The sequence below is a fragment of the Rhipicephalus sanguineus genome, chromosome 1 (assembly GCF_013339695.2).
Source record: "Rhipicephalus sanguineus isolate Rsan-2018 chromosome 1, BIME_Rsan_1.4, whole genome shotgun sequence".
NCBI classification, from domain to species: Eukaryota; Metazoa; Arthropoda; class Arachnida; order Ixodida; family Ixodidae; genus Rhipicephalus; species Rhipicephalus sanguineus.
In genome coordinates, this window is record NC_051176.1 from 165,395,104 (window position 1) to 165,409,580 (window position 14,477).

The following is a 14,477-nucleotide window of genomic DNA, read 5'->3' on the forward strand; positions in this document are numbered from 1 at the left end:
GGTCTTTAGGCGCCTTCGCGTTTAGGTTACAGATGACGTTGACGTCGCTCTTTTCTTTTTCCGACGCGTTGAAGCGTGCTCCTGTGCTCAAGACAGCAGCGTCTTTGTACTGTGTTAACACGGGCCTGCCACGTCGATGCAAGCCACGTCCCCGCAATCAGACGTTCTATGAAACAAGCCAAACTTGGGCTGCGGGCCCGTCATGAAGTCCCATGAAACGTGGACGAAGACCCCAAGAGACAAAGCGGACGGTCTTGGCAAAAGAGCTTGGCCTCTATCTATCGCTTGCGAAGCGTTTAAGTCACTTTCGCCGCAGTACTCTGGTGTCATGCAGAAAATTGTAGTAAGAATAGGAAGGGGCTACTAGCGGTCACGGGGCACAACACATCTGTTAATTACACACGCGCGCATGCACCGTATATTTACAAGTACAAGTATGATCGCTGACGTCTAAAAACTTTACTGGCAATCATTCAGAGCTGTTGATGACGTCGCTGAGGCCCTGAGAAACACTAAATCAAAACGTATGCCAACTTTCTTTTGTCGCATTCTAATTTTCCATGTTTTCTGGTGATACGAATTTCGGATGATACGAATATTTTTGGTAACCCCGTGAGATTCATATCACCGAGGTTTTACTGTATATATATATGTAAATATGGTTGGCAGAATGAGAGAACAGTAAAAGCAAGCAATTCTCCTCACTGATAAATTTGCCTTCGATGAACATGAGACAGCTTTAGGTACATGGAAAACCCACCACAGTGGTCTAGTGGTTATGGTACTCGACTGCTGACCCGAAGGTTGCGGGATCGAATCCCAGCTGCGACGACCGCATTTTCGATGGAGGTGAAAATGGATTTAGGTGCACGTTAATTATGGATTTAGGTGCACATTAAAAAACCCCAGGTGGTCGGAATTCCCGGAGCCCTCCATAACGGCGTCCCTCATAATCATATTGTGGTTTTGAGACATTAAACCCCAACAATTATTATTATTATTATATTTGGTACATGGAAAGCTTAGAGTGACCATACTACTTTCATTATGACATTGTTCTTCTCTCAAATACTTGTGACTTTACTGCCTTTGCTGACATTGTTGAATCTGTTTTTTGATGTTGCATAGGCCACTTTGGAATTGTGAATTATGCTGCGCAATAGCTCAGTGGCTGATTTGCTATATAATCTCAATAATGCAGTATACAGTTCAAAAGCAACAGTAATGCTGATCTGTTAATTAGCATTTTGTTCAGAAGTTCAACCTCTGCAACTACTGCAATTCAGTGCCCAAAGCATATAAAACATAGACATGACGTTAAGTATAACACATGTAAGTAGTTAAGTAAGTAGTTAAACATAAATATAAACCTGTTCCATGAGGCAAAAATGAGAGAAAATAAATAAAAGAAAAAGAGAAGCGATACAGCTGGTCTTGCACTGCCTGTGCACGGTGTTAAATTGTGAACTATTGGGCACTGGCACCTCCAATCTGAATTCAAAGCACCTCTGTTAATGACTTTGCGCACCTGCCTATGCAGGGCCTGCAAAGCCATGTGTACAATGCAGTTAATCATTGTTGGCAGAAAATATGTGAAAGATTCAAAGGGTCCTCTTCAAAGTGTAAGAGTTTGAGAGTTGAAGGAGCAGACCTAGTTTGTGATTTGAAATAGAACATTAACAGTATTTGTAATAAATGGACAATGTAACAGTACTGTAGAGAATTTTGATCATACACTCAACCCTCGATATAACGAACACGGATATAACGAATTATCGGTTATAATGAAGTAAATGAATAATAGTCTTGTCATAGCTACAATGTTACAAATAAACATTTATAACGAATTTTCGGATATAACGAAGTTATTTTCGTGGCAGATGTGACTTTGTTATAATGAGGTTTGAGATGTATTTCACTTGGCTCTACCATGTTACTTAGTGAAATGTACAAATGCATAACTATATGTACATTATTAGGTTGTAAACATTTAGTAAAGATCTCAGATTTAATTTAAGGCACACTTCCTCAAGGCATTTTACAGCAATATCTCTCTTTAAGCGTGTGGGGGTGTTCATGCCCTATAACTGGAGGAGTTTGTATATCAGATATGGTGCTAAATCTGTTGTCAAAGTAGGTTCAGCACTTCTTTAACATGCTTCTGTAACATTTCAGTTGCCACCTGCCCTCTTTTGGATGATGACGCAACACAGGGATTGGCAGTGCGGTCAAATGCAGCATCTGAGTACCTGGTGTTTCAAAAGAATGTAACGGTTTCTTGCAATGAAGTTGGAAGACCACTGAGGGAGACTGCCACAGCTGGCTTCAGGCAGTGTGTCTACAATCCAAAAGATGGCAAACCTGACTACTGGCTCTCAGGCTCACCTCCAGAGTGTCACAGTAAGATTCTGACATCTCCAGTATGCCTTTCATTTTGCTCATAGCTTTTGTGCAAAACCCAGACAGACACATTTCTGAAGGCAAAGCTCAAGGTTAATAATTAGCATGTAGAACGATTACAGAAATTTTTTTTTTAAAATCTGAAGAAGCAGTGATGATATTTAAAAACTCAAGAAAATCTTTCACATGGATTGTCTTTGATCAAATATTCATTTCATGCCTAATTTTTGCAATACATTTCTGGGAGGACATCCGGAACACCTATAATGAGAGCCAAAGAATGACTCATCTATCCAATTTGTGATGTACAGTTTTTGCGCTTTTCTTTTTGCTACTAAAGAATGTGCTCAAGTTTTACTCTCTCTCTCTCACACACACACATACGCTCTCTCTCTCCAAACACAAAGTAAGGGTACCTCTTTTCCAACAACACCTCTGTTCATGCAGGAACTGACTGTGGACCTCCACCAGACACAATTGGAGCTACATATGGATTCCATGTGGACACAAAGTATCGTGCAAGCTTCTTCTTTGGTTGTGAGGACACGTTTACACTCGTTGGCAAGAGCAAGCTGAACGACAATGTTATTCGCTGCCAGGAGGATGGAACATGGGATTTTGGAGACCTCAGATGTGAAGGCATGTCATTTCTACCTGCTTATTAACTGACACATTCAATAATGACACTTCTGCTATTTATTGTTAAGGTAACGCAGATGTATGTAGGTGGATATCGTGTTGATTGTTCAAAATATACCGCTATTAATGAGAAAGTTATTAAGAAAGGAAATTGTAGGAATAATATGCCCAACTAGAAGAAAGCTAGGCACAGAGCCCCAGGCATGATATGAAAACTGTTTACTTCATCCACGATTCACCTTTGAACAAAACCATGTTTTGCAGGCCCAGTTTGTGAAGATCCAGGCCGCCCTGCAGATGGCTACCAAATTGCAACCAGCTTTGAGCAAGGATCAGAGGTGGTATTTGCCTGCAATCGTCCAGGTTATGTCCCATACACTACTGACCCCATCACCTGCGTGAAAAGTGAGTGCTCTCTTTAATTCAAGCTGCAGTTAGCATTAGATGAACAGTCAAATTGCACTGGTGTACAAATAGTGAAGCAGCTTGCAAGACCAAGCGTAAGGCCTGAAGCCTAATCAGAATGAAAAGCTGCAGCTATGCTGTAGTCTTTTCCTTTGCTGTAGTCTTTTCTTATAGCAGTATACCTCAAATATAATGTTAGTGCTATATGGCACATACCTAAAATTTTAATTAACTTGCCCAAGAGCAAGCTTTGTGAAGTTCTTTACTCAGTGTCCAAGGAGCTTTTCATGCAATCTAAAGCAAGACATAGAGATAAATTATCATTGAAATGCAGCAGATTTAAGTATGGGACTCTGAGACAAAATTTATGCTCTTTCCAGGTGCTGAATGTAAAGTTGTGAAGGCACTTGGAATAACCTCTGGTGCCATACCAGACAGTGCCATCAATGCCACTTCACACAGGAGCAACTATGAGCCAAAGGTAAGGCACTACCTGAAGTTTGCCTCATAGCATTCACAAAAATATACACAGTCACAGTGGCGTAAATGGGGGGGGGGGGGTGTCAGGGTGGTCCTGACCCCCCTTGTGTCCAGGCTGGGAGGGACACCCCTTGAATGTGTCCCCCCTTGAGATTTGTCTTTCAAACATCATATACTTGAATTGCTTGACAGGTAAATGTAGCGCATTTGGCTTTTTCAAATTCCTGTTTATATTGTTGTGTGCACCTGTGTTCAGTACCCCTCAGGGGTGTGAGACTATTGAAATCGCAACTGCCGCTCGACCAGTGCAGAGAAGACTCAATAGAATAAGGCAATTACGTGAGTAGGGACCCCACGCTAGATTTTTTAAATTTTATTTCAAAGCATGATTTTGTCTTATATAAATAAAAATAAAACCTATATTTATAAAAACAAAATGGCCGCTATGGCACGATGTGTGCCCCCCCCTTGTGATTCTTCCGGGTTTACGCCACTGCACAGTCATTAAGCAAATTACCCCAACATATAAGAAACAGCAATTAGTTAGGAACAGGTGCTGCCTTCCACGCAGTAAAGTTGGAAAAGTTTACATTTTCATTTTGACACATCATTACAGGCTCTGCTCAGAGTAATAGCTGAAACTCAGAATCACAGGTTAGAGCGAGCAGGAATCCAGCAGATATGCTGAAATAAGTCTCATTACAACCAACATTACTATAGATACAACTTGACAAATAATTTTATGACATAATCTAACATAAGCGGCTCTTCGTTTTTCTAAAGCTTTTATTGTGAGGAGTCCAAGTGGGGCTTCCTTTGTAGCTCTTTGCTGCAATCTGGTGATGCCAACTTTTCTTCTCGTAAATCTTTTTCACATTGCAGGTTTCCACAGAGTTCACTTTATCAGTTATTGTTCTTGCACTTCAAACTGTCTATCAATACAACCTTACCAACCTAAAGAAAAAGGAAGTAACTTATCACACTGTGAAACCAGCTGACTGTCTTTTCTCTTTCTCACACGTTCTAGAATATTCGCCTCAACAGTGCCACGGGTTGGTGTGGTCAACAAGAAGCCTTCACATATGTGACTGTTGACTTGCGCAAGATATACCACATTAAAGCCCTTTTAGTCAAAGGTGTTGTGACAAATGATGTTGTGGGTCGCCCAACAGAGCTGCGTTTCTTCTACAAGACAAGAGAAAATGAAAACTTTGTTGTCTATTTCCCTGTAAGTGTATTTTGATCCTACATCTAATTACACCCCGAGAGAGTCATGTTACAATAAACCGAAAGGTGCAACTAATGCCTGTAAACAATCACATAAATCTTTGAAGAGCGTAATGATTTAATGCACAGCAGGCCTTTGTCATAAAATTCTTGCATGCAGAAAAAAATATTCAAATGTTCTACTCGTAAAAAATGAAAATCAAGTTTGTCGTCCCTCATCTACTAATGGTGGTACAAACTATACCTCCAAAAGTATCCAAGTTGCATAAACTATAAAATGTGCCCTTTAGAGCCACTTTCTGGTTTTATTGGCTTCTAAGATGTTTGTTCGGGTTATAGGAGTCAGCCGCAGGCTGACCTCTGCGCCATTTCTTAAATTAACTTCAGCTATATATAAACAAAAATACAAAGTTTAGCCATCAGTCGTGCTGTTATGTGAAATGCTACTGGTATTCAAATGTTTTGTTCACTCTGAAATGCACTTTTACATGTTTTCAGAATTTCAACTTGACAAGCAGAGATTCCAAGAACTATGGAGAGCTGACTGTAATTCCACTGCCATTGAGTGTACGAGCACGCTACGTCATCTTGGGTATAGTATCGTACAACAAAAACCCTTGCCTCAAGTTTGAGCTTATGGGCTGTGAAGACACCGAAGAAGAGGTTCTGCTTGGCTATGACAACGGCTATTCTTTCTGTGTTGGTGAGTTGCTCTTGTTACTTGCATGCAGTCAAGTAAAGGAGAAGGATTATTATAAGGACACTACAGTAGTAGCCGGGCTCAATAGACAACTATGCTTCATTTGTGGCTGTTGAGCGATAAATAAACAATGGCTATCATGTTATGTGGGTGATTCAGTACATATTCAAATGAAGGGAACAATAGGCATTTGGTAGTGTGTAGAAAACATGATATAACCACTCATCTTGTGCTTTATGGCTTCAGTAAATATTTTTATGCAGTGTTAGAGAACCTTACTCCATAGCCTACACTTCTCCCTTTCAGCCTCCAGTAAAGAAAACTTTGAAAATATTGCTAAAGTATTTTGTCATCGAACTGTTATAGCGCACACTGAAATAAAAGGTTCATGAGCTTGCTTAGTTGCACAAGGATATATTACAACCAATTTAGTTGCATGGAAACTATAGGATATGCCTTGTTTGTATGAACTTGCAGATAGAGAACCACCAGCATTCATCAACTGCCCTTCACACCCCCTTGTTCTGGAACGCACGCCATCGGGCCATGTTCCCGTCAACTTCTCAGTCCCACATGCTGTTGATAATTCAGGACGCATTGCACGCTTTGAAGTCCGCCCAGCAGGCTTCAAGCCTCCTGCAGTTGTGTTTGAAGACACTGTTGTTGAATATACTGCCTATGACTTTGACGGCAACGTAGCTGTGTGCACAATAAACATCACTGTACCAGGTATGTATGCTTTAGTTCATTGAGCAAAAAGGGAATGCTTTCTCCAGAATGATCTTCTGTTCAGCCCCCGTAATTTGATAGTTGAATTAAGGAGATGGTTGGTCAATGTAATTAACAGTTGCTTATGTTATAATTTACTCACATTTCACCATTTTAAGAGTCTTCACAAGATAAATTGAACTTCAGTAGACATAAGGAATGCATATCCTTTTTTCTCATTTACAAGGAATAAATTACTGCCAATATGTAGGCTTGTGCGAATATTCGAGCGATTTGAACGAATACTACAGTATTCGAATTCGCTTCGAAACGAATTTAAATTATTCTAAATTTCGAAGTATTCGAAATGAACGAATAGCCATATATAAACCAGATGTAGCCCCCTGTAAAAGTGGTTTCACTGCAGTAGAGGGGTGCTGTGCCGTGAAGACAACTTTTTAAGGAAATTCCCACTGCCGCGAAGCCCACTTCAAGCTTAAATAACATATTACCCTCACAATGATTAATCATTTTTTAAGTTTAAAAGCTTGTTATACCAGCTTATATGCTCTAAGTATAGTAAATTTTACAAGGTAACATATTTTACAGGTTATCACTTGCATTCTACCGAAAGCCAAATCTTGCTACTATTCAAAGTTGCTTCCACTTCCTTTAAACCAACAAGAATGACATTTGCATGAGCCTTGTTTCAATTTTAAAAAAACATTGTGCAGGTTAGTTGGGTCATGACAAATATGCTCATTTTTCTTTATAATATGTCATATATACTATTCAAATTCGATTCGAAATTATTCGACCAAATCACTATTCGCTTCGAGCCTAAAATTTACTATTTGCACAAGCCTACCAATATGGCATCTTTTCAGGAACAGGGTGTCACAAGAGATTGATTGATTGATTGATTTGATTGTATTGATTCATCACAATACATGTGATCGGAGGCGAAGGGAAAAACCATTTGAATGGCTTGAGGGAGTCCTTCGCCCCCGTACAAAGACAGCAGCTCAGTTACAAGCATGTTCATTGACACTGTTAACACAAAAATTTGTAATGAATCATGTTCAGCAAAATATGAATGGAAACGAACCACCAAAATATACATCGATTGTTAGTTACCCTTTACAGAACGTCCTGCATTTTCATACATCCTGTTTAGATCTGCGTGATGGACCAACACAACACTTCATCACTACTATAGTATTGCATTAGTGACAGCTTAAGTGTTTATTTATATAAAGTCAAACAATTTTAGACGAAGGGCTTAAGTTAAGAAAAAATCATACAATTCAGACAATTTTACATCGCAAATATCAATTTGTTTATTCTTGTAATCATTTAATAAACGCAGATGATTTTGCATGCCTTCATTATTGAAAAAGTCTGTTACAGAGGTAGTTTCTTTAATCTAGCTAATATCTGAACCAAGTAGCAGCTCTGAATATTATTGTGCCATCCTATTATCAAAAGTCACTGCTTATTGCCCTTTAGGAGAACAGGAAACAAATGAATTGCAGCAGTCTTATAAATGTTCACCTTTCAGACTATACACCACCATCACTGACATGCCCTCAGTCATATGTGGTAGAACTGACTGAACGTCAGGAGAGCTACCTAGTCAATTTTAATGAGACACGGAAATTTATCAATGCTACTGACAAGTCTGGAGCTGTGGAAATTACACTGACCCCTGAGAGTGCTGTGATACCCATTGGCGGCTACAGAAACGTCACTGTCACTGGCACAGACAGATTTGGAAACCAGGCTTTCTGCTACTTCCAGGTTAGTAACATTTACTATACAAGAAAAGAAAAAAAAAAGAGCACAAACAAGCAACTGAAAAAAAAATTGGCGTAAGGCAACAATACTGCTTGGGATTGTTGCTTACTGTAAAACCAAGTTTGCAATGCGTCTTATTTTTAACAAACTGTTACTTGATAAAGAATATACTTTTACCGATGAAGTTCAAAATGATCAGCTCACACTCAAGCAAATGGTCTTGAGAACGGTCTAAAAAATACATATTCAATGCATCCTTTTCTCTATTCTAGGTGTCAGTGCAAGCAACTACTTGCGTAGCTTGGTCTCTTGCTCCACCTACAAATGGAGTTGTCAACTGCTTGCCAAATGAAGAGAACACAGGTTACCGGTGCCTGGCCACGTGCAACAGTGGATTCAAATTCACAGATGGGGAACAAGCCAAGACGTATGAATGTGCCAACAAGGAACAGTGGAAACCAAGTTCGATCATTCCGGACTGTGTGCCTGAAGGTAATATGTCCCTGTAAAAACACTTTATCCATGGAACATCTAGACCATGCTCCAATATCCCTGCAGCATTTTGGAAACTACAAAATATAGAACATCCACTGCAGGTCCATGTCTGGCTCTCCTATCAAGGACGTGCTGGGATATTGTATCTGGACATTTTTTTTTTACACCAAAGTGAATAATTGTTTGCCCTCTCTCTTTTTATTCAGACACCACTTTATCTTTCAATTTCCTTGTGACAGAATTTTATTTTCTCATATGTTCAAGCTACAAGCTGAGGCTATTTTGTCTGCTTGCTCATATGTACATTATACCTAGCATTATATTCTTACACAATTAATTAAAAATTTTCAGTTAGTTCAACAACCCACTTGGTCCTTATGAAAGCTTAGAAGGTTGAAAATACACTATAGTACGTACTTCTGTGTGCATGTGTGTGCACATATTTATGTGGATGCACTGTACTTAATCTTGTTATGTGACCATTCTTTCTACCCACTGCACCTGTCCCACTTGTTGTGCCATGAACGTAATAAGAATCGTAGCAAATGCTGCCCAAAAAGCCCTGACATGTCCATGAAATGTGTGCAGCATGTCCCCATGGTGTACCTCACACACTTGGAAGGAATGTCCGCTGCACATAAAAAGTGTAACAAATGTATGAGGGACATTCACAGGACATACGAGCATTCAACATGTCGGTCTATATTCTGACAATGGATGTCCATACATTATCTAGTGGATGCCATGGCAATCACTTGGCTGTTTATATTCAAGCCTTCCTTTGTGAATATAGTATGTTTGTGAATATGGTTCAAGCGAATATATGTAGCAAATTATATTTCAAGTACTATGTTGCACAAAAAGAAGTTATTGGATGTAGCTTTGCTTCATACATTCAGATGGCCTCTGCATGAAGGACATCTTATGCCAGTATAGGCCACGTCCTCAGCATCTTAATTGTTTATGTCCCTACATACAAAGCATGTTCTGGCAAAACATAACTCTGAAATATGCAAGGAGCCTTCATTTAAAAAAACAAAACAAAAAAAAAACATGACAAATACAGTTTTCAGGAATTGTGCTTGTTCCACTATAAATTCAATCCAGAAAGCAACAATGTCACAATGATTTGTGAAAACTGACTTTTATATTGTAATGCAAACATTTTACCTTCCACCACAGATGTACACTAATGTAAAGATATGCTGTTGCAACAGCAATGTTGTTGTAATCTCAGTATATCGCATTTGCTTCCAAACGTATGCTTGCTGTGGATTAACTAGGTACAAAAGTACACATACAAACATTGCAGTGCATAAACTTGCAAAGCATAAAAGCTACTATGCACATGATATAAGTAATTAAAGTTTGTGCCTCCACTTTTTTTTTTACCTTTCTCTCTTTTTCTTTCAGACACCAACCAGGCCGCCTATGATGTCATAGCCTCGGTGGAGTACCGGGCAGGTGGTGCACTATCAGCTGTCTGCTTGAACCACTACGTCAGCTATGTGTCGACCTACTACAGTTCTCTGAACAGGCTTCTCTCAGAACGTTGTTCTGCCATCAATGTACAAATGGATATCTCGTTTCACAACACCAGCATCAGAACACGAGGCGAAAATGAGGTGCGTTTCCTGAATAACACTTGCTTAGTTTAAGAGAATATTGTTTCCAACTTATGACACCTATGAGCACTTCAAGAAAGTTGTAAATCTTTGTCAAGGGTGATTATTACACAGATATGCTGAGCTAAAGCATGCTCTTTACTATCATGGTGAAATTTCTGCCATGTACAAATTTCATGGATGATTCGATCATTTGATATCAGCCATTTCCAAGGGCATTATCTGCTTTTTATGTTTCACAGTCAGTTATACATGAGCTACAACCTGTTTTGTTGTTGAGAAGCAATGCATTTACGTTTCACTTGAGCAATTCCTTCCGTAATTTCTTCAACTCTCTTTGCACATTTGTGATTGCACCTTTCCTGTAAAAGAGAGTCACTTTGGTCTATTCTCATGGGAGGCTACAGACACAAATGACACACAAAAGACTTGATGACAGTAACTGCCATTTTCGTGATGCATAATGTCGCACACAGGGAAAAGGGGGAACACTAATAAAGAACAGTCAACTTAAAAATAAATGTGAAAAAAAAAAACTTTCTTTACCTACAGCAAACATTGACAATTCCCATTTCTATAGGGAGTGGCTGGCTCAGAGGGCAAGTGGTGTCAGTGGTGCAGGAACAGTTGTGGGAGGTCACCTACCAGAATCACTTCACACTCATCATTCTTTCTTCTGCATGCTTCCCTGATACATTGCCTCTTCCACCCCTTTTACACATGAATGACAAAAGAACTATAAGGCTAAGGCTAATGCCACAAAAACATCTATAGTTCCGGCGGTATTCACAGCACAAGGGGCTCAGAACTACTGCACCACACTTTTTGCTATTCTTCCTAATGATGCAAATTCTTGCTCTTCCTGTGGTGCAAGAGGAAAATCATAGTAGAATAGAAGTTGAGAAAAAAAAATGTGGGAATTCAGCAACTTTTGCACGTGTTCCAACAATTGTCTTTTACAGACAAAATATTTAGCCCTTGCAATGATCACTAAATGTTTTTTGAGTCAACATACTTAATCGAAATTTGAAAATTTGAAAAACATCCAAGTGTTGTTTCAAGATGAAAACTGCTATACATTGCGCCCTGCCTCGTGCGTTTCTGTAGCCATTTTCTTTTGCTTCTCATTGCAGATTACCATTGGCTACACCCTGAGAATCGTGCCTGTAGTTCGTCAGCGCTTGTTGTATGACCTCTGTGGCTCAACATTAGGGCTTATCTTTGACCTAAGTGTTCCCAGCACGTCTGCAGTCATTGAGCCTATTCTCAACATCAGTGCTCAGAATGTGGGAGGCCAGTGCCCCACAATCCAGGCCATTCGGTCAACAGTCGACAGAGGATTCAACTGTGAGGCAGGAGAAGTTCTTAACCAGGATGTAACTGGACAAGTACCTCGCTGCTGTGAGTGTGCCTCTAATTATATTTGCAACATTAACTTCAATTCCTTAGACACAAACAAAAGCACTTCTCAACACCACACAATTTCCCTGCTCATATTCCTAGGACACCAAAGTGTAGTACAACAGAATTATCCTCACATCCCTAAGCACATGTACTCACACATATGCACACAAGTAGGTTCATCTCAACAAAGATTTTCTACTGGGTTAAACATATTAAATTGCCTTATGGCAAAATTTCCATGTGTGTACAAGTGGGTTGACAAAAGCCAAGCATTGCAGCGCAGTTTAAATGGACTGCCTTGGAACAAAGGCACGATTGCAAGGTCACTGGTCAAACATGAAATGGACTGGACGCAGCTATGTTGCTTGTTTTGGTCATGAGGTGTTCACAGAGCAAGCCAATTGGCTAAAAGTTAATCTGGCTCACTTCGAATCAAACAGGTCCAGGATCTGCCTCACTTTTTACTTAAAGCTAATTTTTGTTTGTGAGCATTTCAATCGACAATTGACTCATTTAGATAAGTATTTTTTTATATTAAGGGAACCTAGACGTGGGTCATGTTAGCATCAAATTTAGCCCACTTTTGGTTTCTGGATGTGGTTTATTTTGAAAAAAAAAAAGCACTCCTCATACATTAGCATAACATAAATTAGCTTGGTGGCACAAAGACAGTGACGCATTATGTCTCACCTCACATAGCACAAGTTGTGCATGGTTATCAGATGAAGTCTGAAATTGATGTGTCTGCCTCTACATGCTACTCAGTTGTGTTCACAAGGCACTCTCACATTGTCCAAAGGCCTCAGTATTCCTGTCATCGAAAACTGGAACTATTCAGAGTTAAAATACTTCAAATTATTGGTTGTATATTGGAGCAATTGAGGTTCTACATCATTATTTCCGAGACATAGCTAGCTAGCTATCCAAGGAAAAAAAAGAAAAGAAATTAAGAACTTGGTAATTACTTCATTCTTTTAAAACAAATGCTACACAACTGCTACTGTACCTTTTTCACTTATTCTGCCAAATATTCATATGATGATCTTCGTATGATGTAGTGTATCACAGTTCAACTTTGCTTCCTTTGGGCCCACAGTGCACTGCCCAGCTGGAACGTTTGCCTCCAAGGATGAAAAGTGCACTTTCTGCAGTAGGGGCTTCTACCAAGACCTGACTCGGCAGTCTTCTTGCAAGCGTTGTCCTGTGGGGACACACACTCGTGACGAGGGTAGCAAGAGTCTCACCGAGTGCATTCGTAAGTTCTTTTTACATGTCATACCGTATACCAAGTCAAACGGAAAAAAGGCAATCTTTTATTTTGTTCAAATGCAGGTTATAGTTGGTCTTGCCAGCTCATAAATACAGATTAACTATGAATATGATGCACCATGTAATAGTGTTTACTCATGGCTAACTGAAATATGCAAAGACTACTTTCATGCTGCTAAATGATAATGCTTAAAGGATAACAGGCAGCAATATTGTAAGGGTGCCCCAAGATCACTGCATTCAACATGTGTTTACTTTTGGTTTTTACAGCTGTCTGTGGATTTGGAACATATTCGCCAACAGGCTTGGTACCATGCTTACAATGTCCATCAAACACCTTTGCTGGTACTCCTCCCATCGATGGCTTCAAAGAATGCCAGAGATGTCCAGCCAACACTTTCACTTACACACCAGGAGCTGACTCTCTGACATCATGCAAACGTGAGAAAGCTTTGTATGTCTTTTATCCTTTAATATGATAATATAAGCTGTACATAGCATAAATATACAAATGAAGCAAGTTTTTGTCTTTGACTGAGTTTCATGGTGCCAAGCACCTGTGACTTCATTATATTAACTTTTTTCTGTCATATTTAAAAGTTTGCTTTGATTTTTCTTGCATGCAAAAATACAATGCCCAGGTATGATATTTTTAAGCAAAAACACAGAAATAATAATGTTCTAATTCCTCTAAAATAGTTTGACTTATTGGGAAGATGTAGTATTGAGAAATGTAGTATTTTTCAGTAAATATCATTGTTTCTAACTATATGTCAAGCATAAATTGTGTTTTGCCTAGTGTAGCAGGGATAGACATTGACCTGCAGCAAGTAGTTTCACCTGAACTAATGCTCACAAACAGATCCAACAAAACATTTTTCAGAAAGCTGCGCTATGAAACACAAGCTTGCAAAAGCATTTGTTGGTGCCCATGCTGTGGTGTGTGCTCTATTTCCACCTTATTTATTTTATTATTGCCCTTAGTGCCAGAGGCTTTAAAGAGGGGTTAAACCTCAACAATTACTATTATTATACTACATTAAAGAGGGGTTTGGGTTGCAGCAATCAAGAGAGATAAAATCAGTTAGAATATTAAGTACAGAAGCTTCTGGTCATACAACTTTACCTAGGGTTTACAACGTCATGAGAAATTTGGTAGCAAGCTAACATATAAAAATGATGACTACAAAATGCATTTAGGTTGCAAACATAAATAAAAAAAAACTAAGCACCTGTCATTAAATATTTTTGCAATGCGACCCCCTAGCTCAATTAAAGATATACTACTACAAAGAGCATGAAACATGAATGTTGGTCACTGGAAGTTT

General features: G+C 39.2%; 1 protein-coding gene across 1 annotated transcript in view; it reads left to right on the top strand.

Moving 5' to 3' along the window:
- The window catches only part of LOC119401559 (uncharacterized), a 123,281-nt gene that overhangs the window by 76,914 nt on the left and 31,890 nt on the right, over positions 1–14,477 (top strand). The window contains exons 22-34 of the mRNA XM_037668461.2: positions 2,176–2,400; positions 2,848–3,039; positions 3,304–3,444; positions 3,825–3,925; positions 4,952–5,152; positions 5,650–5,854; positions 6,329–6,580; positions 8,121–8,359; positions 8,629–8,848; positions 10,265–10,476; positions 11,610–11,877; positions 12,977–13,135; positions 13,420–13,590. Of these exons, the coding sequence (XP_037524389.1) occupies positions 2,176–2,400; positions 2,848–3,039; positions 3,304–3,444; positions 3,825–3,925; positions 4,952–5,152; positions 5,650–5,854; positions 6,329–6,580; positions 8,121–8,359; positions 8,629–8,848; positions 10,265–10,476; positions 11,610–11,877; positions 12,977–13,135; positions 13,420–13,590 (2,586 nt within the window). The remainder of the gene's footprint in view (positions 1–2,175; positions 2,401–2,847; positions 3,040–3,303; positions 3,445–3,824; positions 3,926–4,951; positions 5,153–5,649; positions 5,855–6,328; positions 6,581–8,120; positions 8,360–8,628; positions 8,849–10,264; positions 10,477–11,609; positions 11,878–12,976; positions 13,136–13,419; positions 13,591–14,477) is intronic.